We start from the raw sequence: 23258 nt of genomic DNA, 5'->3' as shown, positions 1-23258 counted from the left end.
GCTACAAAGATTACACGATTCACAATCTACCCAATGATGACATCTTGATTCAAAATTGTGGACCAAAACTCTCATCCATCAAACTCCAAACAACTTCAGCTCGTTAGAGTGAATGATATTATCATTGAAACTAGCCAAGTAAATTAGGTATGTAGAGTAAGAGGTATCAAGTCTATCAGGTGGTATCCAAAAATGCAGTTCGTAACCTCATTCCCATCCCCGTCATCGCCCCATCGATCTTCAGATCATAGAGAGCTTCTTCATGGCCTTGCGCGCAAACTCAAATACCAAAATGTTGCCCCAGAGATTGAAAATCAATGAGATGAAGTGGTAAGCGAGATACCCATGAAGGGCGTTCAAGAAGTAGTAGTACGAGTACGACCCGCCGATGAAGATGGCTCTGTAGACGATGCCGAGGACAATAATCGCTGTCAGAACGGGCACGGCAGCAATTGTGAACATCTTGAGAGCAGATCGTTCGGCCTAGGAAGGAGATGAGAAGTTAGATTTCAATTCTTCAAGGAAAAGCACAAGAACTCGAGCTTACCGTGGGAACCTCAACGCCACGGATCTGGGTCCATCGTCTGATCAAGCCAATACTAATAACAAGAGTCGTGAGACCGAGCAAACCGAAGTAGGTATGGCCGATAATGGGGGTAGCCCTAGCGAGTCTGGAGTAGTTTGTTCCTCGAGAGCCATATTTTCTGATCGAATTACTGAAGTACAGACGACCATGTTAGAGGCATTCCAATGATGGAAACTTGGCGAGTGGTTCACACTTACATAACGGTCTGAAGGATGAAAACGATCAGCGCGAAAAGAGCGATCAAGACAAGCAAAATCGTGTACACAATCCGGGAGATCGAGTGCCCCTTCGATGGGGATGCGAGGGCCTTCGTGGTGAGAATAGCCGTGACGAAAAGACAAAGCCCGCCGGCAATGGTAAAGAAGTTGAGCGCAGTGTACCGTTTCAAATGTGACAGGTCGTAATAATCAACGTAGTCAAACAGAATGACCAGCTCGAGGATATTGCTGAGCAGCGAGCAGATAACTCCGGCCAGCGCAACGGACCGGGTTGCTGTTATTCTAAATCTGCTGTGGGAAGGAGCGTCGCTTTCGATATCATCTTGATGCTTCTTCGAGGTGACCAAGCCGCGTCGGATGGACAGATCGAGTACGAGACGGGCCAGAACATAAACGCCAAGGACGATTGCAATGCCCAGCATGACTACCGGCGTCCACGCGACGGCGGTATAGTTGACGGCCATGCTGATGGTAGGTTGTGTTGGGGATTGTTGTGGTGATAGTGGTGATGACTACTTCTGAGCAGACTGTCATGGGAGTGTCCTTGATATACATACCTATTCCCAAGGGTAGCAACAGCCGAGACACGGCTTGATGTGCCTCGACCTTTTTGGCCCCGTGGCGGTGCGGTGGAGCATGAAGTGTTGTTGGTCGCTGGTTTTGACGAGGACGGCCAGTTAAAAGCGAGGCCAAGACGATAAATACCACCACCAGCAGCAATTGGGCTCCCAGATCTGGACTCAGCCCCCGAAATTTCATCTTCTGATTTTTCAAGCAGACATACGCTCACATTGATGCTAGTTTTTACGAGTGTACGTTCTGGGTTAAAACTGTGCAGACAGTGACTTTGATCACTCCTCGTTGTCACCAGATGCCAGACTATAACCTGCCAAGCCCTTTTTCATCCACAGTTTCGACCACGGGTCTATGAATGGCTCGGCAACACGTTGCTATCGTCAACTTTGAGGTTTTGAGCACCGCCCTTTTTTCCGTGACGGCGTGCTTACCCAACTTTCAAATATGAAAATCTCAGAAGGCAGTCACCGGCTTATGCTTGCCAAGGGGTCACAAGGATCTCGTGTACCCCAGCAAAACCATGTGCAATCTCGCTGCACCTGTTCTTCACGTCTTTATTAAATGTCGACAGGATCCATTTTGAAAGGTAGCGACCACCTTTGGTGAGTTGCAATACCATAAACTGCATAGGTAGGTAGGGTTGGCTTCTTTTGGCAGCATCAGGGTTACCCAGAGTCTCACCTGACGTTACACATAACACTATGCTGTTGTCAAGGTGAGGTCAGCATACTCCAGCACACAGCCACATGCGAGTAGCAGTTGGGATATCATAGATGTTATATATCTTTCGAGAGGCCTCCGCTACAGCTTTGACATTTCATAGTGACTCCTGACCGTCTTTCGCGCTCGAATTGGGGTGGCTGTTGGAGCCGTTGATGAATAACGCCGCCTGAGCCCTGCCCCCAACTGCAGCACCTTCCAGATCTCGCCAGGAGCTGATGCGTTGAGATAAAAAAAGAAAGGAATGCGAGAAAATCATCGCGAGATGGGCAGTGAAGCCGCGATAAAACGGTGTGGTGCTGTGATTCTCTGGTGTGACGAAGTATTTTCCGAGTCGCTGACACAAGTACCGTGCATTGCCCGAACCACAGTTCGAAAGAGGCCTCCTTCTCCACACGCTGGACACATGCTTCGAAGAGGCAAGTTGATGATAGTTTCACCCACAATTCACTTGTGGCCTGACAGGAGATCCTCTCATGGCTTGATATGGTGAGTCGAAATTTCGATTTCGATGTAATATGTCATTAGGGAGGTAGATCAAGATGCCGTCCTTTGGTTGCCAGCACAGCAATATGGGACTGACGCTTATCGATCATTGCAGTGAGAGCAGTTGTTTACGCAAGGGGAACTTCTGTCGTGAAATCTTTCAGCGATTCGAGATGTGTTTGACGTGTTTTTTTTACCGTTTGGCTAGGGGTAAAACTCAAACAAATGAGCACCAGTGTAGAAGGTTGAAACTAGTATGTTGTTGGATTTGACTCCGATCCTGTCTGTAGCCATACAATAACTAGTGTTCCCTCGAATGCCTCACTGGCTGACAACGCCCATGACTAACCGTTGACCCCTTTGTAACCGTCTGCGAACCCGTTGCAACGTCCCTTGGTATCCATGATACACGTGTATCCCGTAGAGCCTCCTTCATAACCATGTGATAAGTGTCATGACACCTACCTACCTAAGCAGAGCTCTTAGTGTCCCCCGGTTGCTGGCCGCCCGCCTTCTGCTCACTAACTATCCTACCCTCCCCGTCCGGCATGTCCACTGGCTTCAAAGCGTTCGTCGTTTCCACCGAGACTTCCACCGTCTTCGTGATATCAGTGTTCTTCACCGAGCTCTTGATTGCCGCTGCATCCTCGGCCACAGGATCAACCTCATTAACCACCTTTCCCTCACCATCCGGCTTGTTCTCAGGATTCAAAGCCTCCACATGACTGCCTTCCTTTTCCTTCTCCTTCTTCTCCCCCAAATGCAACACCTCATCCACCTCCTCCGCCAACTTGGCGACCTCATCATGCAAAGCCTCAACCCGTTTCTTTGCCCCCTGCAGCTGCCTCTCCGCCTCCCCCTCCCCAACCAACCCCCTCCACTTCTCCTCCAGTTCCTCCCTCCACCCGAGCTCATCCGCCAACCTCCTCACCCCCTCATCACAATCACCCAAAGCCAACACATCATCTGCCTGACACCCCATACTCCCCACCCTCTCCAGATTAAACAACACCCTCGGCACCCTCTCCGCCGCCAAATCCACCAAGCCCGCAAAAGGATGAACCTGCAAACTAGTCCCCATAACCAGCACCAAATCCGCCTCCTCCGCCATGTCCCTCCTGTCAAAAAACGCCTTTGGAAGCTGCTCCCCAAAAAAGACAATATCCGGCTTCACCAACCCCTTACACCCCCCATCCTCACACCTCGGCACCTCCCCCTGTGAAACAAACTCCCTCATCTTGCCAGCATCAAACTCAGTCTTGCACTCAATACACCTCTGACTCGCAAAACTCCCATGCGCCTCAATAATCTTCTCCGCCGGAATCCCCGCCTCCCTCTCCAAACAGTCAATATTCTGAGTAAACAACTGATGCAACAGCCCCTTCTCCGCGAGCAGCCTACAACAGCCCCTTCTCCGCGAGCAGCCTAACAAAAACATGCGACACCGTCGGGTGGTAATTCCCCGGGTACAGCTCCTTGGCCAAGACATAAAACGGCCTAGGGTTAACCTTGAAAAACCCCAGATCAAACACCGCCTCCGGCTCAGGCAGGTCGAGCGAGGCAAGGTTCGCGTAGAGACCCGTGTCGGGGGAGCGGAAATCGGGGATCCCGGCGGCGGTGGAGATGCCCGCGCCCGTCATGACGACTATGCGCTTTGCCCGGCCGGAGAGGATGTATTCTGCCACCGAGGCCAGGGAGCGAGACGACAAGGTTTTGGGAGGGGTGTCCTCGTCGATGACGGAGTGGTCCTGGCCCATTTTGCCTTTGTTTCTCCCGCCGCCGCCTTTCTTTTTCTTCTTTTTGGGTTTTGGTTGATGATAGGCCGACTTGCCTTGGACTGAGAAATCGTTAGACCCGGCGTAAGAATCGTCAAAGTGGTCGAAATCGTCGTCGTCGTCGTCGTCGAAACGTGGCCCTTTGGTGCTGTGGTTGTTTGTGGCGCGAGGCCGGTTCTGATGTGAGTGGCGGCCTATTTTGGGCGATGAGTGGCGGCGGTGATGGCGCCGGACGAATGAGGGGAAAGTGATGGGAAGGGGGAGAGTTATGTTTGGTGAAAGAGGGTGAGTGAGTATATATGACGCGAGGACTTGAGACAGTATATGCAGCGGGCGTCAAAGAAGGCGCAAGGATCATAAAAGGGGCTGGGTTGATGAAAATGGCTGCCTTCACCAGACGATCCTTTGGTGGCTCGCCGGGTTACATCATCACCGAGGTGAGGTGAGTGCTTATCTCGTAAAAGATTGGAGATAGCCGTTGTGGGGCAGACAGCATCTTGAGGGTTAGGGTTATGGTGCTTTGCGCTCCATCATCTCATTCTCAACGATTTTCAGTGGTTCCTCAAGACAACGTAAGACAGCTATGAAGCAGTGAAGCCAATTTGAAAATCAAGATTGGCCAAATAATTTGAACTCTCTAAGGCAACGCCCTCCCCTCCCTCGTAGCCTTCCCAACCTCACTCCCCGTCTGATCCTCCGCATACCTCTTATACACCCCAATATACTCCTCTCTCTCGCTCCAAGTCCCCCTGACCGTTTCCCTCCCCATAACAGCCTCATACCACCTCTCCCACCTCTCCCAAACCTTCCTCTCTCCCTCCTCCAACCCCTCCCGCTCCTCCCTCTTCGGAATGCCCACCCCGCCCTCCTTATAATGATCCATCAACCACAACCTCCCCGCCCAAGGCAAAAAGCTCACATCCACCAACCCAAAACCCCCTTCACTAAACCACCCCTCCCCCTCCTCATCCATCTCCCTCACAAAAGTCTTCAAATTCTCCAAAAACTCCTTCCTCACCCCCTCAAGACTATAAGGCTTATCAGGCGTATGCTGCATAAACCTATACCACCCCGCCACCAATTTCTTCTCCACAAAATTCACCCACAACCTCGCCCTCGCCCTCTCGTAGGGGTCCCATGGCAGGAGCTTCGTCCCAGAGTTGTACTGTTCGTCCAAATACTCGCAAACAATCACGCTTTCGTACAGCACCCGCTGTTTCCCCTCTTCACCGGGAGGTAGGACAAGCGTGGGGATGAGACCGCGGGGGTTGAGGGCGAGGAACTCGGGGGATTTGTGGTAAGGGTTGATCTCGATGTATCGGTAGTCGATCTCCTTTTCTTGGAGAGTGATCCAGGCTCGTTGGACAAAGGGGCAGAACCAGCCCGCGTAGAGTTTTAGAGGGTGGTCAGCCGAGTGCTGTTTCGCGAGGGCGAGAGCCGGGCCTGTAGCGGAGGGGGAGATGGTTGTGTCGACTTGTTGGGGAGCCATTTCCACTACGTTTTGTGGTCGCGAGTAAGCGTGTGAGTGGCTGAGAGGGATGAGATGTGAAAGATGAGATGAAAGCTGCGCTGGTAAGTTTTGGGGAAGATTGGAGTGCGAAACTGTCAATGACGTACCAGCTCAAAAAAGGCGGGGATGCGGGGAACTCACTTGAAGGAGAAAGTCGGTCTTCACCGCAACCACGACCGCAACTTAATGTGCATGACTGGACTAGGTAAATGAAGATAATCTATGTGGACTTGAGGTATAGATCTACAAATAGACAGTATTATATACAACCGCAAACACCAAGGATCAAAAGAACAAGGACACCTCACACGCGGGCTTCTTTCAACGCCGTGCTGTTCCACCTGCCGCCAACGCCGGGCTACACTATCATACCTGCAGTACTCGAAGCCTTCACTTCTAACCGTACCACCTCACACTCGTGTTGGTTGTATCCGTAGTCATGGTCGTCCTTGCCTTGGCCGGAGGCGGGGGCTGCAGCTTGGGCACAGCCATCGTTCCGGGAATCGTAGACCCAACTTGTCGTCTCTCATTCTCGCGTCTTTCAGCTTCGGAATACATGGGACTAGGGGGGAACGCGGGGCCCTGAGACTGTCGGGGTGTCACGATACCGCCCAGCCAGGTCGACACGGGCTTCTTTGGGGTCCTTGGGGTGAGATGCCCAGCCAGGGCAACATAGGCCTTTTCGTCGATCATGTTGGGGTGGAGCTCCCTCTTGTCGGGTGGGTACCCTCCGTAATATTCCATGTCATTCCCGTTCTCGGCTTGATATGCCGCCTTCATGAGATCATCCATGATGGCCGTGTTGGTTTTCTCGTTGATTTTAGGGGGTGCTAGAGCAGCATCCGAGTCGTAGCCGTCTTTATCTTTCTTCCATGGCAGGACAATGGCGGGCATGAAGGGTTGTCCGCGATCACGCCTCCATTTGCGCCAGAAGAAAGCCGCGCCGATCAAGCATCCAATGATGGCTGAGTGCTAAGGTTAGATGCTAGTTACCGAAGTGAAATGTCAGAGAACCTACCAAGCGTGCCAATAATGATGCCTGCTGCCGCACCTGCGTTCATCCTGCTTGGCGATGCCCCGAGCTGTTCCTGGTCAACTGTAGCACCGCCAGTTGCCCCGGGTGTTGGGGAGACTTCGGGTAGTGCCAAAGGTGGCAAAGAGGTTGGCTCCGCGGTTACCGATATCAAAACGTCGTCAATGGTCGGTGTGCTGGGTGCCGAAGCAGACTCGGTAACGGTGCTAGAAGACTGAGTACTCGTGCTGGAAGAGGTGATGGTCGCAGATGCCGTAAGCGAGCTGGATGAGCTGCTTCCGGTAGGAGCAGGGCCATCAACGGAGGATGTCGATGTGGACGAAGAACCGTCGACGGGAGGTGGGGGGACAGCATTTTCCTCCTCTTCGTCCTCATCCGGCGAATCATCGTCGCCAGAGTCGATGCCATCAGACTCTGAAGTCAGACCATCATCGACGCCGCCCTCATCGGCACCCAATGTCCCACCAGGGACGGGAGCGGGGGTACCGGGAACGGGCAGTAGACTAACCCCAGCGCCAGCCCCTACCGTGGGAACGGGAAGGAGAGGTCTTGGTGTGGGCACCGTCGGTACATCATCCTCGCCATCAGATGAATCGTCTCCAGAGTCGTCCCCAGAAGTTTCGCCATCCGAGTCCGAGGTGTCTTCCTCCTCCTCGATTTGTCGTCGAGTCCAACGCCTCTCACGCCTCCTCATTTCCAGCCACGCATGGTTCCTCCTGCGATCACCTGGTCCTGTAACCCTCATCTTGCCGTTTTGTTGCTGTCGTTGTGAAATATACCAGCACTGTCGTCCACGATCCAGCGTCGTCGGTTCCTGTCCGATGAGGAGGGTCGTTGAAATATGAATACAGTCAATGAAGGAAAGTCAAAAGAAGGAAATCTAAAGAGGGACAGTCACCAGCTAGCCACAATTGCAGACCAGCTGCCCTTTCAAAAAGTGAGAAGAGGAAAGTGAAAGAGACGGAAAGGAAGCAGAGAAGGGAAATTCTCACGAAACGAGTGGCGCCCAGCAAAGGTAATAAGGCGTCCTCCATCACCTTGGAGAGCACTCAAAACACCAAACACTCACCCCTGGGCAGTCCACCCACCACTGATAATCGGGTATCTCGGCGCGGCTGATACAGTTCGAGTTCAAGGGGCCACGAAGAAGGAACCGAATCCGGAAGTTCTCAACGCACAGGCTCTCATGTTCACCAATCCTCTGCCTCAGCCAGAGACGCAAGTTGCAGCGATGACCCCTCTCGAAGGTGTATCAGACGGGGGTGCATGGTGAGACGGCAGCATTGCCAAGCCAGCCGCAGTTGTGAGAGAACTGGAGCGTCCTTTTGCGAGGTTGGCTGCCATTGCGTGCCAAAAAGCAGCAGGTCGATCAGACAGTGATCGGCTTGTGCAGCCGGATGGAGGTGGAGAAAGGGGAAGAAGTCAAAACGTCGGCTTGTGGGACCCCTGTGAACAAGCCACCTCCGATTGGCCCAGCTCCAGCCCAGGGCCCTGCGCTAGTGTGGCGTAACACTGCCAGATCCCAATCGGCAGGAGGACAATGTTCGTTGATGAAGCACACGCGACCCATTGCCGTTCTTGCCGTTTCCCTCGTCGACGACTTCCTATCATTCCTGTCCTATCACGACGTCTACGACCACACAGACACCCGAACTTTCTGTCCCGTTTTATTTTCTATCGGCTGCGCCTTATCGGATGAAGCTATTCTCACTCTCCCAGAGCAGACACCTTACGCTAGGTACCTAGCTGTTTTGCAGCTTTGGCCCCGCGGTTTCCTATGAACACACGGAGACCAACACCCGTTTGATCTTGTTCGACTTGCTGTTTCCAAGAATCACAATCCGCAAAACATGTCCTTGGCTGGTCTCCAAGACTTCAACCAAAAGCCAAGTCGAGACAAGAAAACAGCATCTCCACTGGGCCAGCGCCTGTCGGGCCCAGACCGCTGGGGAAAGTCGAGCCGAGCCTTGGCAAAGCTTGCCTTTTCTCCGACTCTTGGCCCTCAAAGCACAGGCCACATCGGATATTCCCATGCTCCCTTGCGCCTCGAAGCCAGTTGGACTGGTCAACGACCCCGTACTATCCCCCAGTCCATAAATTATCATCTCATGGCGATAATATATGAGCCATCATTGGTAATGCCAATTCGCCCACTCTCGCCTCCCAAGATGCCCACATCAACCGGTGTGATCTCAAACCGATGGGGCTGTGTACTCGAAGCATTATTGGCATTATTAGCTAATCTGGACAGTTATCAGGCCATGTATGGCGTTTCCGGGGGCATTGCCACTAATACAGGGTAACTGCTTCATTCTGACCTCTTTTCCTTGAGCAATAGATGCCTATGGGTCTTTTTTTGGCTTTGCGTTCCCGTACGTCGGGTGTGCAGCACGTTTAAAGGGAGACGGCGCTTATGCTGAATTTAACTCGGACGGATCAGATGAACACTGAAGCTCTCCCACCACCACTCTCATTTGACTGACCGCTCCCAGATAGGGGTCTCTTCCGCACCAGAGTCTCAGAAAGCCAAGGAGTGCCCAGGAGCGCCAATGTAAAACGCCGAGGAAAGGTGTGGGTGGATCGCCCTTGGTATCAGATCTGTGGAGTTGACCCCAGCTCGACCCCTGGTCGGCAACATCATCCAAGGCAAGTCGAGCCTAAACATGCTGCCTTTTGGCAGCACCAGCGAATTACACCGTGGCAGCCTCATCTCAAGACCTCTGTCATGTGGAGTGGTGACAAAGCTTATTCGTTTTCCAGTGCCTCTATGCTACGCCAAACGTCCATTGCTCATATAGAGCGAGTCTTGGCCCTTTTCCCAACAGGCATCTTTCCGCATTCGCGGGCCTCCGGGCAGTGCGGCCGCCCCTTTCTTCGGTTGAACTTGCACGACTGGCCCCTACAACCCAGTTGACAGCAGGCCAAACCACCACTCCCCAGTGAAGTCATCTGGTCAATCCCTTGGCGATGTTTCGATCAGCTTAGCTCTTAATGAGATTTTCCCGATAGGAACTTGTTCGGTCATGAGGGAGGATCAATATAAGTACGCCTATATGGCCACCATGATACCGGGCTTTCATTTGGACATTCCTTTCATCATCAGCCTCACCAGCAGTTGTTCCATTCCCCAACCCGACCTTCTTTCTTCCCTCTTTTTCCTCACAACTTCATTTCTTGGTTGGCTGGTCCATTCATTCATTAAAACTTACGAGCTTCGCAACTACGATCACATTCCTTGACGTCTTCTTTCTTTTCCATAAACAACAAGACAACACACACCCAACAAAGCCTCCAAGATGAAGCTGTCCTGCGCTCTCTTCTCCGCCATCCTGGCCCTCTCCGCCTCTGCCCTCCCGGCCCCTCACAACGGTGGAAACCACGGTGGTGTTTCCGCGGCTGACCGTCGTGGAAGAAATGCTTCCCGTGTCTCTTCCTCCGCCATCGCCTCTGCCACCGCCGCCCCAACAGCCACAGCTGTCCCTGCTACCCCACCTCCCGCCGCCGGCGGTGGTGAAGGCGATGAGGAAGGCGAAGAGAACGAGGTTGAGCAAGAGGCCCAGTTCGGCGAGGCGGTCGAACTAGGCGGTGGCAACATCAAAACCGATACTCTCTTCCCTGCTGGCGTAAGCATCCCCCTTTCCCCCGAATGACGACCCTATCAGGACCAAAACTAACAACTCCCAGACCAACGGCGTCTTCGAGGTCGAATTCCAAAATCAAGAAGGCAGATCCATGATCGTAACCGAGAACAAGTCCCCTGCCGCGCCTCCCCCCGGCTTCAAGGCCCTCGAGCCAGTCTCGTACAAGGTCGCCATCGCTGGTGGCGGCACTGATGGGCTGACGCTGCAGAAGATTGATTACATTCTTACTGCTGACAACACGCTTGATATCAGCGCTGGTCAGATTGGTCGCTTCTGCCCCGAGGCCAATGGATTCGTCATTGGTGCTGGTGTCGGCGAGTTGGAGTTTGAGCTCGAGGAGAATGAGCTTACTCTTACTGTTGATAGCTTGGTTGGCGAGTGGGGCATCTTTGTTCCTGGTAACGCTGCTGCTGGCGGTGCTGGTGCGGGCGTTGGAGCTGAGGCTGGTGCTGGAACTGGAGCTGCCGGTGGCGCCTGCGGTGCCGGGACTACTTGCCGGGCTTTGCTTGACGCCCTTCAGCGTCTTAGTGGTCGTGCCTAAGGGGTTTGAAGGGTAGGTGGTTCTGTGGACTACCAGTGTACAAGAATTTGGGGAGGGAATGGGGAGGTTGATAGGAAGAAGCTTTTTGGTGAATTTCAATCGGTATGGGAGTTGGGGGTGAGGTTGGGAGTGGTAGTTTGGGTTTTGTGAATATTTCTCAATGGATACGACTTGGCTGATGACATTTCAACGTTCAAGTTTGCTATGTGATGGTTGTCAATCTCTTGGTGCACGTTGTAAAATGAAGGTGAACAGAAGCCTGACTTTTCGCGTTGTTATCTTGAACCATCTTGACTTACTTCTCGGAGAACCACCGTTGCATTAACATGCTAGGTACATTTTCTTCAAATGCCAGAATTTCATCAAACGACGCTACTATATCTTCATCATGCTTCCTCCATATCCCTCAGAGTACTCCCCTAACACGGCATTCCAATAGATGGTTACACAGGTTGCAAACTCTTTCTAGCCACATAACACGAGTTTCTGGGGATAAGCGTCATCGCATTAGAAAGGGCCGCTGGTCTAGTGGTATGATTCTCGCTTAGGGTACACCCTAAAGCATTGCTTGCGAGAGGTCCCGGGTTCAATCCCCGGGTGGCCCCAATTCACCTTCACTTTTGCATATTTTTTAGTCTTCTACAGTCTGCTTAGTAGACTGTCTACTACAGTCGTGTTTTGGCCATTGTTCATGTCAAACCATTTCTGTTACCTGCTGCCATCCCACACTCAAAGGGTCAGGTGGACTGAAGCCTCATGACATGCCGAACGGCGACACCGAGAAACAGGCAGTGGCGAATCGAGTCACCTCTACCCCTAACCCCGAATTGCTTGGCCCGGACCCTGAAAGTGCCTTCCTTGGAGCAGCATGACGTCATAAACGTGGCAGGTGCTCGCCTTTGTCACACCACACCGGGAGCAACCACACAGACACAACTCGGCTCTTTTGGGCAGATTGGCAGGCGCACACACCGAGCGGGCGCACAAAAAAGGAAGGATTTTTTTGCTCTTTCTGGTTCTATATTTATCAGCCGTCACCTGTGTATTCAGACCTTCTTTTGACAACCTTTCCTCGACAACACCACGCTTTCACAGCAACACCTACACGATCTCACACAGACTATTTACATACCTCGGTGGACTGGAAGAAAACATCGTCATCGTTCTACCTGCGACTTCCTCGAATATCATCCTTTCCCCAACAGCCCAGCGAGCCCCAAACCCGCCTTCCTTACTGGGGCCACCACCATAGCAACCCCTATCTCAACAAAGAACCCCTTCCCTCCCTCTTTCCGCGGGATCGAAACAGAACAAAATGGGCAAATCCTACGACTCCAAGGCCAAGGTGGCGGGGCAAAAGCCGCAGAACTGGGACGACGAGATCACACACAAGTACTGCGGCGCGGTGGACGTCGGGCGGACGGGCAAGTCGAACAAGGCGCAGCGGTGCCAGCAGTGCATGATTATCAAGGCCAGCATGGCTAAGGAGGAGAGCAGGGAGACGGCCTCGAGGAGGAATGAGAAGATGGGGTGGCAGGCGGGGAGTTTGGATTGGCAGTGATGTCTTTTTTATTCTTTTGACTCACTGTGGTAGATTCGATTGGGGGCCAGTGGCATACAGCGGAGGATATTGATGGGTGGATAGAGCGAGATACCCTTTTTTTTTGACAAGTCTTTGACGGGATGGTTGACGCTTGCATTTTCTTTTAGGAGTTATTGGCGTTGGGGAAGAGGATGTTTTTTTTCATGGTTACATCGTTGGTGAAGGGCACTGGGTTATACACATGGACAAAGAGGGGGAGGTTATGGTCATTGATAGACGACAGGCATCAAATGGAATAGAAGCGCTTGCCTTTTCTTTTGGTGATTTTGATGGTCGACAGGAATGTAAATGCAGTGCTTTTTAACGTCCTTGGAACAAATAACAGCGGCAAGCACAGAATCTACTCTATGTTCAGGCTCATATGCGTTTATACAAAATCCATAACAGTAAGCACAGTCCTCCTCTTTTTTATGTTCTACATTTACTCTTACAGCCAAGTCCTAAATTCCTGTCAGCATGCCTCATTCCATCACCGAGAGCAAAATTACTCACCACTCAAGATCAACCTGCCCGGGCGGGCTTCCGTCTGTCAGCGCGTCCCACGCGGCATGGCTAAAGTCGACGTGGCCGGCGTCGCAGCTGGCGCAGGTGTCCTGGACGGTGACGGTGATGGTGTTACCCTCGCCGCCGACGTGGTGACGCGACCCCTTGTTGGTGACCTGGATCTGGCGGCCGCACTCGGAGGCCTGGTACCGGTGGTGCATCCAGTCGTTTCCGAGGGCGACGACGAAGGCGGAGTCGTCGTGGGAGGTGCCGCAGAGCCGACGCGGCCGTCTTGGGTGTAGACTGTGCCGATTCCGGAGTGGAGGGTTTGATGGGGGGAGCTGGGGGAGACAATTATGTCAAACATGGATGGGTAGGGGGGGGGGGGGGTGGCGGGAACACGGGGGAACGCACTGGATTACTAGATTAGTGAGGGAGTAATCCTCCCAGGTGGGATCGTCGTCGTTATCGTCGTCACTTTCCCAGTCGCTTTCGTCGTTCTCGTCCCATTCACACCCCTCGTCGTTTTCGTCTTCGTCCCAGTCCTCGTCGTAGTCGGGGTATTCTTCGCAGTCGTAGTCTTCATCATCATACTCGCAGCTGTAATCGTAGCTGTCGTCGTCGTCCTCCTCCTCCTCCTCCCAGCTGTTTACTTCCCACCACTCGTTCCCTTCATCGTCGTCATCGTCTTCGTCTTCGTTGTAGGAGAACCATCCTGCGTGGGGTTCCCAGCTGTCGGTGTCGTCCCAGGTGCTGTCTAGGGAGGAGCGATGGAGGGCTACGTCTCGTTGGGCAATGGGGGCTGGGAGGGAGAGGGTGGGAAGGGCGATGGTGGAGAGGGTGAGCAGAGCTGCTCGAAGGGCAAATGATAGGGGGACCATTTTGGGGGACGACCGGATTGAATGAGTGAGGGGTAATTAGTCGAATGAAGAAAATTAAAAACAAGGGATTTTAATGGTGGCCATTGGGGTCGAGACGGGTGGTAAAGAGAGTGACCTGAATCGGTGATGTTTTGTAAAGAGTGTGTAGGCTGACAAGCTAGGCAGCGACAGGAGGGCCCCAAGACGAGAGAGCCCAAGGGGGGGGCTGGAAGGGAGACGGGTTTGGAGTGGGAAGCGGTCTGGGGGACCGACGGGAGAAGGGAGGTCTGTTTTAGTATCATTGTTGTCGAGTCTGGAGATGTAATTGAAGAAACATCTCTGGGGAATTGGGTTGGGAGAGACAGGGGTTGGCTTTGGTGTTGAGATGGAGGATTCTAAACATCGAAAAGCTAAGCTGGGCTGGTATTCATCAACCACTTCTGCTTGGTCTAAGGCATGATATTTTAGTGAAGATAAATGCCTATTTACATCTTGTATAAGTGAGGCTATCTGGTTGCGGACCTTGGTGGTGAGATCTCGGATGACTGGTACATGGCTTGCAGCGATGCAAGACTGGGCTCGCTTTGATATCCGGAACTGCGGTCACGGTGGGGAGTACCAAAGGGTCTTTGTACTCTAGGGTGAACTGTAAAGAAGTGCGACAGGGACCCTCGAGATCTGGTCTTCACCCCCTGAGCTGACCTCACCTTGGTCTGAATAGGTACTACTCGAGGAAGCTGGTGGTGAATCTCACCCTGGTATATGCAAATACACCGGCTATCAAGAGGCTCGCTCGAGGGTCAACCGCGTTCAACCCTTTTGCGTTCTTCACTCCTGCTCATATTGACACCCCAATGGGCCCAAAATGAAGTCACTCCCCATCCTCGGTGGGATGAACACAAAATGACGTGAATGACGTCAGTCTAACGTCGCTCGTGGCAAGCTCACCCTCAACCGCATCAAACACCCACAAACATCTTGTAAAAATCGCAATTCACTCAAACCAGGCAAGAACATCACAGCCAGTTCAAGAAACCCCAAAACCCAAAGTTTAACCAAAGCCACACCACAAAAAAAACGCCACCATGTCCAACCTCCTCAACACCGACCAGACCCAAAAGACCGCCGACCAGACCGCCGGCGGTATCACAGGTGGCATCTCCGGCGCCGGCAAGACAGTCACTTCTACGCTCGGCAACACCCTCGGCGGAATCGCCAACACAGCAGGTGGCGTCGTCGGCTCGGCAGGTCGCGGATTAGGCGACACTGTCAACTCTGTCACAGGAGAGACTGGCCGGCCCATTGGCGATGGGCTCAAGAACATCACGGGCGGTATTGAGAAGGGCGTGCAGGATGTTTCACAGGGCGTGAAGGATACGGGGGAGTGGAAGACGTCTGGGGGATCTTCGTAAGGGTTTGTCTGTAATAAAGGTCGTGAGCCTGTGAACTCCTCGCTTCTATCGCCAACAATAAAGCAATGCTCTTCAACTTTGTATGCTCTCTCTTGTCCAAATGTGCGTCTCGAAACTGTAAGTATCCAAAAAATGAAAGCGAAAACGCCGTGGATGCCCCATCACATGCCAAAATATCACCACCCAAACTTCTCCACTGCTATCCGGACATTCTTCCCTTGTCTGACAGCCCCGGCCGCAACGTTTCTCACAACTCTGTTCAAGCCATCGGGACCAGACACGAGCACGCTCGAATCGCCTTCGGCCTCCTGGATCCATTGACCCACAATCCCATGCACTTCCGGTCTGCCTGCGTCCATGGTTGGGGGAGGCACGACCAAATCCAAACCCAGCGCGACGAGGTCGTCGAGCTGCTCCTTCGGAATCCATTTCTGGTGCCAGTGCGAGTGCGTAACCCAGAGCATGTGGACTTTTCTCCCTCTTGCCTTCTTCTGTTTACTCGAGGGCGGCACTTGCTTATCTTCATCTTCCTCGGAGTCTGTCTGAGATGCTGCTTCGTGAAGGAGCGCCCATACAAGCGGGAACGTCACTGCGATCCCGCTACCTCCTGCCACCAGTATCACATTGTTGGACGCTCTCAGCATACTCAACGCATGCGGCGAGCCGTAGGGCCCATCCAGCTGGACCTCTACCCTTTTGTGCGTCTTGGCGTGCTCGAGCAACTGCCTCGTGAACCCGCCGGGAAAGTTCCCGAACTGGGCTCTGATCAAGAGACTGAACCAGGCATGTCTCCCCCCTTCTTCTCGTTGCACTCCCTTGCCAGGCGCGGCTGAGGCGATTGTGAAAGGATGCGCCTGCAACGCATGACTCCGACCCAAAGCTGGCACCGTCAAGAAGACATGATCCGTCGGCTCCCAACCTGCCAAAACACCATTTGCCCCAGGGAGAACATCCCAATCACCTGACACCAAGTATGTCTCCCCATCTAGCACCGTCAGATCCATTTCCATGGCGACCCGCTTGATGCTCATCCTCCACACAAGCCTATCGAGGAGGAAAATAGCCAAAGCGATGATTACGTAGGGTCGACTGGTGTAAAAGTGTCCCCAGAGAAACCCGAGTGCTGCGACCTGGAGAATGACATGGGAAGCGAGGAAGAGCTCATACCATCTCTGTCTGAAGCTTCCCAAACTGGTGAAGAATAACAGTTCGTAGCTGACAAAAGTGCCGATGCCGAACAAGATGAGCGGGTGGGTGAAGTACGCCTTTGGTGACTGCGAGGCCAAAAGCCAGTCTTCTGCGATAACGAACTGGTATAGAAGCATGCTGATGAAGTGGACAACGGCAACGAAGCACATCCATTCTCCCACTCTGCGGTGGAAGATGTTGAGAGCTTCATAGCTGTAGCCTGTCAACCGACGTAAAGGTTGGTTCTTGGCTGACAGGAGGTAGAGTAAGGGGAGGTTGACGATGAAGAGGAAGCCAGCTTTGTCGGCGAAAATGAAGAAGAAGGACCATTTCATCGGGAGGCGGTAGAACTGAATGAAGATGTTAAGGGCAAGCCAGGAGAGAATGAAGAGGGTGGTGCCGATGGAGGGGAGGACACGGTTGATGATGGGAATTTGTGGGGGTTGGTAGAGAAGCCATGATCTGAGTCTGTTGGTGACACGGTTGGGTTGGAAGTGCTTTGCTGGCTGTGAACTGGCTAATAGGGGAAGGCGTTCGAGGTCAACGTCTACTTCGTCTTCGGGGCTTTTAATGTGGGTTGTCTGAGGAAAAATGGTGGTCGAGGATGATGACGAAGGCGTGGAAGTCCCTGATCCATCAATCTGGCTGTTTTCGGCTGCTGTTCTTCCTGATGAAACTTGCTGAATAGCCGTCCACTTTTGCTTGTCTCGCTTCTGCTCCCGCCAGTGCAACACTGCAAGCACCGCGATTATACAAACAATAAAGACATTATAACTCGCAGCTACCGCTCTCCCCTCATAGATGGCGATGATAAGCTGTCGAATGTACTCCAGTTGCTCTGGTGTCAGGCCTGCCAAAGGGTCACCGGTGCCCGTTCCTTCATCGAGGGCGTCCAGCGCGTCCTGGCAGTCGATGGCGCGGATGAAACCGGGCAACAACCGCTGCGCTGGGAGTGCGCAGAGCTGTGCGCGGCTCATCGTTCCCTTCCACAGGGGGGGAGAGATGGATCGATGATAAGAATAAGGATCCGGATGTAGTGGAACGGTAATAATGAATGATGTTGATGAGCGAAATGAGGGGTGTTGCCTGCTCGCTCAGCAATGATCTTATCAGATGATCAGATAAAACTCGAGCGCCGAGGGTGCGGAGAGAAAGTGATGACTGAGCGACAGGGGTCTGTGTCTTGGCAGGCTTGGGTGAGAAAGGTGTCTTGGATCTTTCATGATGCACAGCACACGATTTGAACTACGTATTTGCTTTGATATTGACTTTGGTGGGAACCAGTAGAAATGAACGAAGTCCTCACCAACAACCAGCAAAGCATCTACCTACTGCCCACAAACAGTTCCTACAACCTACACAGCAACATAAATGGCTCTGCAGTTGTATCCCTGACCATCCCTGTACAAAACACCCTGGTTATCTTTGCGGATGGTGAAAGGGCGCGGGCGTCCATTGTTCCCACTCCTAGAAACAAGGGATTAGTAACTGTTTGGCAGTCTTTTCTGGGAAAGAAACTACGTACCCAACCACGGCAAAGTAGGGGAACTCCTGGGCGTTGGCCACAATATTCCAGGTGAAAGTGACGCCGGTCGGGAATCTGCAAGAGCCAGTGGAAGTCTCCCACTTGGTGGGGCCGTAGCAGAGGTTGTTGTTGGAGGGGATGCGGCCACAGTTGGAGATGTCGGGGCAGTACTGGGTAAAGGGCTTGGTCAGCTTTTCTGTGATGCCGCGATTGTTCAGGGGCGGGAGTAGACTCACAACAACAGGGTGGTATGTATTCGGGTTGGAGGGAGGGCCGCAATTCAAAAGGTAGACTCCCTCTGCAGCCTGGCGCTTGTCCACCTCGGAAGCATTGGCGGCCGGGATCTCAACATCAAAAGATGGGACCGGCACAGGGTTCGCCAGGGCAGAGCCCAGGAGCGTGGCGAGAGTGATGAGGGAGAGGGCAACCATTTTGATGGGGTGTGCTGTGATGGAGGGAGAAATGGATAAAATGTTTGGCGTCGAGATGCGGATGATGCTTCTAATCTTCCCAACATGCTGACCAGAGGCAGGTACTTATAGATATCGAAGACTTCGACGGCGGCCATTTCGATACCCACAGCAGATGATGCTACCAAGGGTTGAATAACTTAGCCTCGAGTGGAGTATCAGTCTTGGAGGTCTTGGAATGTTACAACCAAGTCTTACTTCACTTACTTCACCGCAGTTGTGTAGTGGAGTTTCAGTCCTGGAGTATTACTCAACATTCCTCGTCAGCTTACAGTGACATCCACCCACAAGAATCACCTTCCTTGTTGAACAGACGAGGCCACCAGAACAGTCTCGACTTTGGTTCTCGCTCTCTCTTAATGAACGAGCATTCCTATAATGTATCGGATGGAAAAGGCAGGAGTCTTTATTGAATTGAAGGCGTCTTCTGTTTCCACCGTGCCCCGATTGCTCTTATAATGGTAGAGCAATGATTGATTCTCGTTTCTCTACACAGCACTCATACCAGGACCTCATCTCCACTATCCCCTTATCGAACGGCCAAGAGCGGGCCCCATTTTGATCAGGACTATCCACCCCCTACGCTCAGTAAGGACCTGCATGATGAGGCTCAATAGACCACTGTTATAGCCGGCTTACTACCCTGACTAATATGCACGTCGGTTAAGTAAGCACGATGGAAAGCGTTTGATGTGTGTTGCCTGTTTGGCTTGGCTTGGTTAAACATGCCCGTGTTTGATTTGGGGTGGTTTGCCCGGTGCCGGGACCATTGGGCAGCAGCCATCACTTGTATTTTAGCCGACATTGGCCCAGCTTCCTCACCGGTTTCCTCGTTTCTGGTTCATTGTTTACTGTGACTTCGTCTATCAGTATCATTATGATATGAATCTGAAAGATTGCAGCGTTTATCCAGCCCGGTGGTACTTGAGGATTCAGGGGTTCAGGGACTATGTCAAGACAACATTCCCTTCGTGGAGGAAAGAATAGCTAGCTATACGCACCAGAAACCTAGTGTATATATTACTTAATAAACCCGAACTGGTCTCCTACTGCTCGTTATACCGTTGACCGCAATTTTAGTTGATTCTTACACTCGAAATCCATCATAAGACGGTTGCATCGACTCAAGGTGGCATCAAGACAGGATATATCTTTTAGACATTGGCTATCTGATTTCCAAAAGCAAATTCCCATATCTAAAACATGATGCTAGTTTGAAGGCTGGGTTTCCATTCTTGAGTGCACACGATGAGTTGCACCTAGGCAAGGGGACCCAGCAAGTGAGTGTTAAGATTGGAGTGATGATTTCTAACTTTTGGAAACAATGCATGGTTTGAAAAAAGAGTTGGTATCCAGGACGCTTACATGACAGCTGCTTCAGTGACAACAACATTGTCGGTCTTTGTCCATTGTTCGCAGAAGAACAGCTCCTGAGCGCACAGAACAACACCAATGTTCAGATATCAACACTCGTTTTGTAACGCAACTCCCATCCCCAATGGAGGTATTTAAGCAGAGTGGAAGGCGCCTTCGGTCAGATGAAGAATTTCCCCACTGCCATTTTGATAGACATCGAGTGTGAAAGCTGAGCAAACTGACTACATCTTCGAGTTCCGCCTCGACCCAGTACCTCAAACTCTTTTCCGCACTCTTCGACCACTACTAACAACTCGCCCTTCCACCATCTTGCCAGACTTAAACATGGCTTCCAACAACTCTTTGTGGCTGTCTGACGAGGAGTCAGACCCCTCCCACGGGGGCTCTTGCTCTACCGTCATTCACCACGGCCTCCCAGCGTCCAACGCCAACAATTCTCCCTCCGAGTCCACCATTACCCCTGACTCCCATCAGGGCGGCAGCCTCCTTGCTCTTGGCTTTTCCAAACGGACAGTTTTGGCAGCAGGTAATGAGCGAATCCTTCCACCACGCCGACAAAACCTTCCGAGTACTAACTCAACACAGTCCTGGGACACCACGGCCGACACCTTCACGTCCCCGCGTAAAACCACCATAAAAATTGTTGGGCCTTCGCTCGCCGAGCTCCACGCCCGCCGCAACTGGTACAATGCTCGTTTCGAACAAGCCAGAATCGACCACGAAACCTCTCATGCCCGCGCTTACACCGAGCAGGAAAAGGAGTGGCTCGACAGCGAGATTCGACTCGAAAACTTTGTCACCGGCCAGGCCTGGCTGGACAACTTCGGCGAGAGACACACGAAAAACAAAGGTGCGGGGCAGTACAAAGGGGTGTGGACGTGCTGCGGTTGCGAGTGCTACAACTCCGGGCACGAGCACAAGTGCTCCCATTGCCGCGTGCATGTGAAGTGCGGGGAGTGCGAGAGGCGGTATGAGCAACAGGGTAGGTTCAAGATCAATCTTGACTGAGTCGGAAACAGGAACTTTGGTGTAGAACAACATACAGTGCCTGTTTGTTTGAAGGGGTGATATCTGTCGGATTGTGTGTGTCAACTGGTGTTTTGTAGAGAAAAAGCGAAAATCACAAAAAAAGCTCGTAAAATCTTAAAAATACAAAAAAAAACCCTTCAAGTGCGTTTCAAAAGTGTTTACGTTCGAACACCTTTTTTTTTGGGAATAAACGATGTTGTTGATCTAGTAGTACAATGCCCATTTTCGGATTGGTTGTGAAACAATGTGCGTGTAAGTTGCGAGTCTTGCGAGTGAGTGAAGATTGAGGAAATATGAGCTTGAGAAGTAAGTGTCTTGCGTAAGGAGTGAGGGCTGAGAGGTGAGATATGATGAGTTGAGTGGTCAGAGAGAGGTAAGAGTGAAGGTCAAAGTGAGAAATACATTCTGAGTGAGAATTGAAGAAGGTGGGTGACATGGTGGGCAACAGTTTGCTGAGCCGTGCCTTCTGAGGGTGATAGATATGGATGGATGCCTGACCCCGGTATGAAAGAGGAAGGCACGATGGGAAGAAGAACGATCCAATTTACCTATCATTAACAATTTGACACTACAGGTACTTAGGCTCGGATGTCAACAATGAATATTACAACTTCAGCTTCTCCCACCACACCCCATACTAAACTCTGTCCAGCACTTTCGCACCATAAACCGCCCGCCCTTCTCTGAACCTGGCCACCAATCACCCAGAGTCCCAAGGCGGTCCTTCTTTTTTTTTTTTTTTTTTTTCGGTTACGCCATCCACGAGCTTGCTTTCCAAGGCGGATTCGGTACCAAACCATCCCTCATCCCCAGCAGATTTTCAGTTTTGTGATAAGTACCAAAAAGCTAACTTACCTGGGTACTACTCATCACACCAGCTGGGCCTTGAGCCAAGATCAGCAGCCATTCAACATCATCAAGCCACACGATATCACGTCCATTCTATGTTTGAACAACAACGACTGATTGTTTTGAGAGCGTTGCACCAGATGGATGGTCGAAAATTCATGATTATAATTTTTCGATTGGAGGCTTTCCGATCGTTGACTTCCAACACGGAGCACATGCTCCGACTTTTGACGTTATCCATCCTCTGCACTCTGCAGGTACCAGAAAAAAACATGTGTGATACAGGAATCATTGGAGATAGAAACAATGGTATGGATTTTCTAGGGCAGAGCTATCGTGCGCTCTGCTGCCTCACCCATGCTCTCAACACCAAGGTTTTCTGTTTTGGCAGGAGGTTCGAGTATCACGCATCGACCGCGTCACTCCTCCAACATCATTTCACCAAGTCCATAGCCGAGAAAAGATCGCCTTTTACATTCACTTGCCAATTCTACACGACGCAATACGATTGTGTTCAGTCTTCAAAAATATGGCCTAAACCAACTCGCACTTATCACATTCTGTGGCTCTCCAAGAACGGCAGGTTATCAGTCCAAATCTGGCCGAGTACTCCACCAACAAATAAGGCCTCATGGTCAAGCGGTCTGCTCAGACAATCTCAAAGTCTTGCACAACCAGCATGTGAACTAACATGGCTTGCTATCTAGGTTTCGGCCACTCAGCAGTCACACTCCGCTTGGCTTCGGAGGACCTTTCCACCCGAAGACAAGACACCTATCGGTTTCGGTACTCGGCGTTTCAGGTGTTTGGGAGTTACAGGAATTTAGGGGCCATAGCCGCCTAGGCGTTTAGGAGTTCGGTACTGGTGTTTAGGTGTTACAGACGTTTGGAATACGACCAACTCGACGCGGTACGACGACACTCCTTGTGTTACACGTTAACTGGCCAACCGGCCACACTACGGCCCAACTACTATCTACCTATACGTCGAGAGTTAGTAGTTAGAAGTAAATTAGGTAATTAAATACCTCGTGGTTATTAAAGGTTTAAATAATCGTTAAAGTTATAGGGTACGGATTATTTAGTAATAAATATCTATATATCCTTCGGACCTATTTATATTCCTAGATCTTCTTTTTTGTTTTTTACTAAGGACTTCGAGGCTATTATAGATTATTAGCTGAATTGAACTACTATTCCAAACCCTAATACCCAGCCCTTGTCACACCTTGTATATACTACGATTCACGATACTGCCACACCACACCCCAACGGCACCAAATTTGCTTTCTTCAAGTACATATATTACAGTACCGAAATGACCTCGACAGGCGACACCATGCTCTGGTAGCAAAGAAAAGTTTCACCTCCTCGGC

General features: G+C 51.7%; 11 protein-coding genes across 11 annotated transcripts, besides 1 other annotated feature; 4 read left to right on the top strand and 7 right to left on the bottom strand.

Annotated features, from left to right (window-relative positions):
- Window positions 1-240: 240 nt before the first annotated feature.
- Window positions 241-1268, bottom strand: PODANS_1_15590 (uncharacterized protein; the record flags this gene model as incomplete). Its single annotated transcript, XM_001906963.1, has 3 exons — window positions 241-483; window positions 548-716; window positions 784-1268. The coding sequence occupies 3 exons, from the start codon at window positions 1266-1268 to the stop codon at window positions 241-243; spliced, it is 897 nt and encodes a 298-aa protein (XP_001906998.1).
- A 1787-nt stretch (window positions 1269-3055) lies between these two features.
- On the bottom strand, window positions 3056-4343 carry PODANS_1_15580 (uncharacterized protein; the record flags this gene model as incomplete). Its single annotated transcript, XM_001906962.1, has 2 exons — window positions 3056-3983; window positions 4057-4343. 2 exons carry the CDS (start codon window positions 4341-4343, stop codon window positions 3056-3058), a joined length of 1215 nt encoding a protein of 404 aa, XP_001906997.1.
- Window positions 4344-4998: 655 nt separating this feature from the next.
- On the bottom strand, window positions 4999-5850 carry PODANS_1_15560 (uncharacterized protein; the record flags this gene model as incomplete). Its single annotated transcript, XM_001906961.1, has 1 exon — window positions 4999-5850. One exon carries the CDS (start codon window positions 5848-5850, stop codon window positions 4999-5001), a length of 852 nt encoding a protein of 283 aa, XP_001906996.1.
- Window positions 5851-6267: 417 nt separating this feature from the next.
- Window positions 6268-7649, bottom strand: PODANS_1_15550 (uncharacterized protein; the record flags this gene model as incomplete). The annotated part of the gene is made up of 2 exons (XM_001906960.1): window positions 6268-6836; window positions 6890-7649. The coding sequence occupies 2 exons, from the start codon at window positions 7647-7649 to the stop codon at window positions 6268-6270; spliced, it is 1329 nt and encodes a 442-aa protein (XP_001906995.1).
- Window positions 7650-10200: 2551 nt separating this feature from the next.
- Window positions 10201-11086, top strand: PODANS_1_15540 (uncharacterized protein; the record flags this gene model as incomplete). The annotated part of the gene is made up of 2 exons (XM_001906959.1): window positions 10201-10527; window positions 10589-11086. The coding sequence occupies 2 exons, from the start codon at window positions 10201-10203 to the stop codon at window positions 11084-11086; spliced, it is 825 nt and encodes a 274-aa protein (XP_001906994.1).
- A 514-nt stretch (window positions 11087-11600) lies between these two features.
- Window positions 11601-11691, top strand: a tRNA (tRNA-Pro).
- Window positions 11692-12401: 710 nt separating this feature from the next.
- On the top strand, window positions 12402-12647 carry PODANS_1_15530 (uncharacterized protein; the record flags this gene model as incomplete). Its single annotated transcript, XM_001906958.1, has 1 exon — window positions 12402-12647. The coding sequence occupies one exon, from the start codon at window positions 12402-12404 to the stop codon at window positions 12645-12647; it is 246 nt and encodes an 81-aa protein (XP_001906993.1).
- Window positions 12648-13218: 571 nt separating this feature from the next.
- On the bottom strand, window positions 13219-14053 carry PODANS_1_15525 (uncharacterized protein; the record flags this gene model as incomplete). The annotated part of the gene is made up of 2 exons (XM_001906957.1): window positions 13219-13513; window positions 13587-14053. The coding sequence occupies 2 exons, from the start codon at window positions 14051-14053 to the stop codon at window positions 13219-13221; spliced, it is 762 nt and encodes a 253-aa protein (XP_001906992.1).
- Window positions 14054-15117: 1064 nt separating this feature from the next.
- PODANS_1_15520 (uncharacterized protein) lies at window positions 15118-15444 on the top strand (the record flags this gene model as incomplete). The annotated part of the gene is made up of 1 exon (XM_001906956.1): window positions 15118-15444. One exon carries the CDS (start codon window positions 15118-15120, stop codon window positions 15442-15444), a length of 327 nt encoding a protein of 108 aa, XP_001906991.1.
- A 176-nt stretch (window positions 15445-15620) lies between these two features.
- Window positions 15621-17609, bottom strand: PODANS_1_15510 (uncharacterized protein; the record flags this gene model as incomplete). The annotated part of the gene is made up of 1 exon (XM_001906955.1): window positions 15621-17609. The coding sequence occupies one exon, from the start codon at window positions 17607-17609 to the stop codon at window positions 15621-15623; it is 1989 nt and encodes a 662-aa protein (XP_001906990.1).
- Window positions 17610-17987: 378 nt separating this feature from the next.
- Window positions 17988-18588, bottom strand: PODANS_1_15500 (uncharacterized protein; the record flags this gene model as incomplete). The annotated part of the gene is made up of 3 exons (XM_001906954.1): window positions 17988-18099; window positions 18158-18327; window positions 18394-18588. 3 exons carry the CDS (start codon window positions 18586-18588, stop codon window positions 17988-17990), a joined length of 477 nt encoding a protein of 158 aa, XP_001906989.1.
- A 1740-nt stretch (window positions 18589-20328) lies between these two features.
- On the top strand, window positions 20329-21012 carry PODANS_1_15495 (uncharacterized protein; the record flags this gene model as incomplete). Its single annotated transcript, XM_001906953.1, has 1 exon — window positions 20329-21012. The coding sequence occupies one exon, from the start codon at window positions 20329-20331 to the stop codon at window positions 21010-21012; it is 684 nt and encodes a 227-aa protein (XP_001906988.1).
- Between the last annotated feature and the right edge of the window lie 2246 nt (window positions 21013-23258).

Source organism: Podospora anserina, chromosome 1 (genome assembly GCF_000226545.1).
Source record: "Podospora anserina S mat+ genomic DNA chromosome 1, supercontig 4".
Classification (NCBI taxonomy): domain Eukaryota; kingdom Fungi; phylum Ascomycota; class Sordariomycetes; order Sordariales; family Podosporaceae; genus Podospora; species Podospora anserina.
This window is presented reverse-complemented; position numbering and strand designations above follow the sequence as displayed.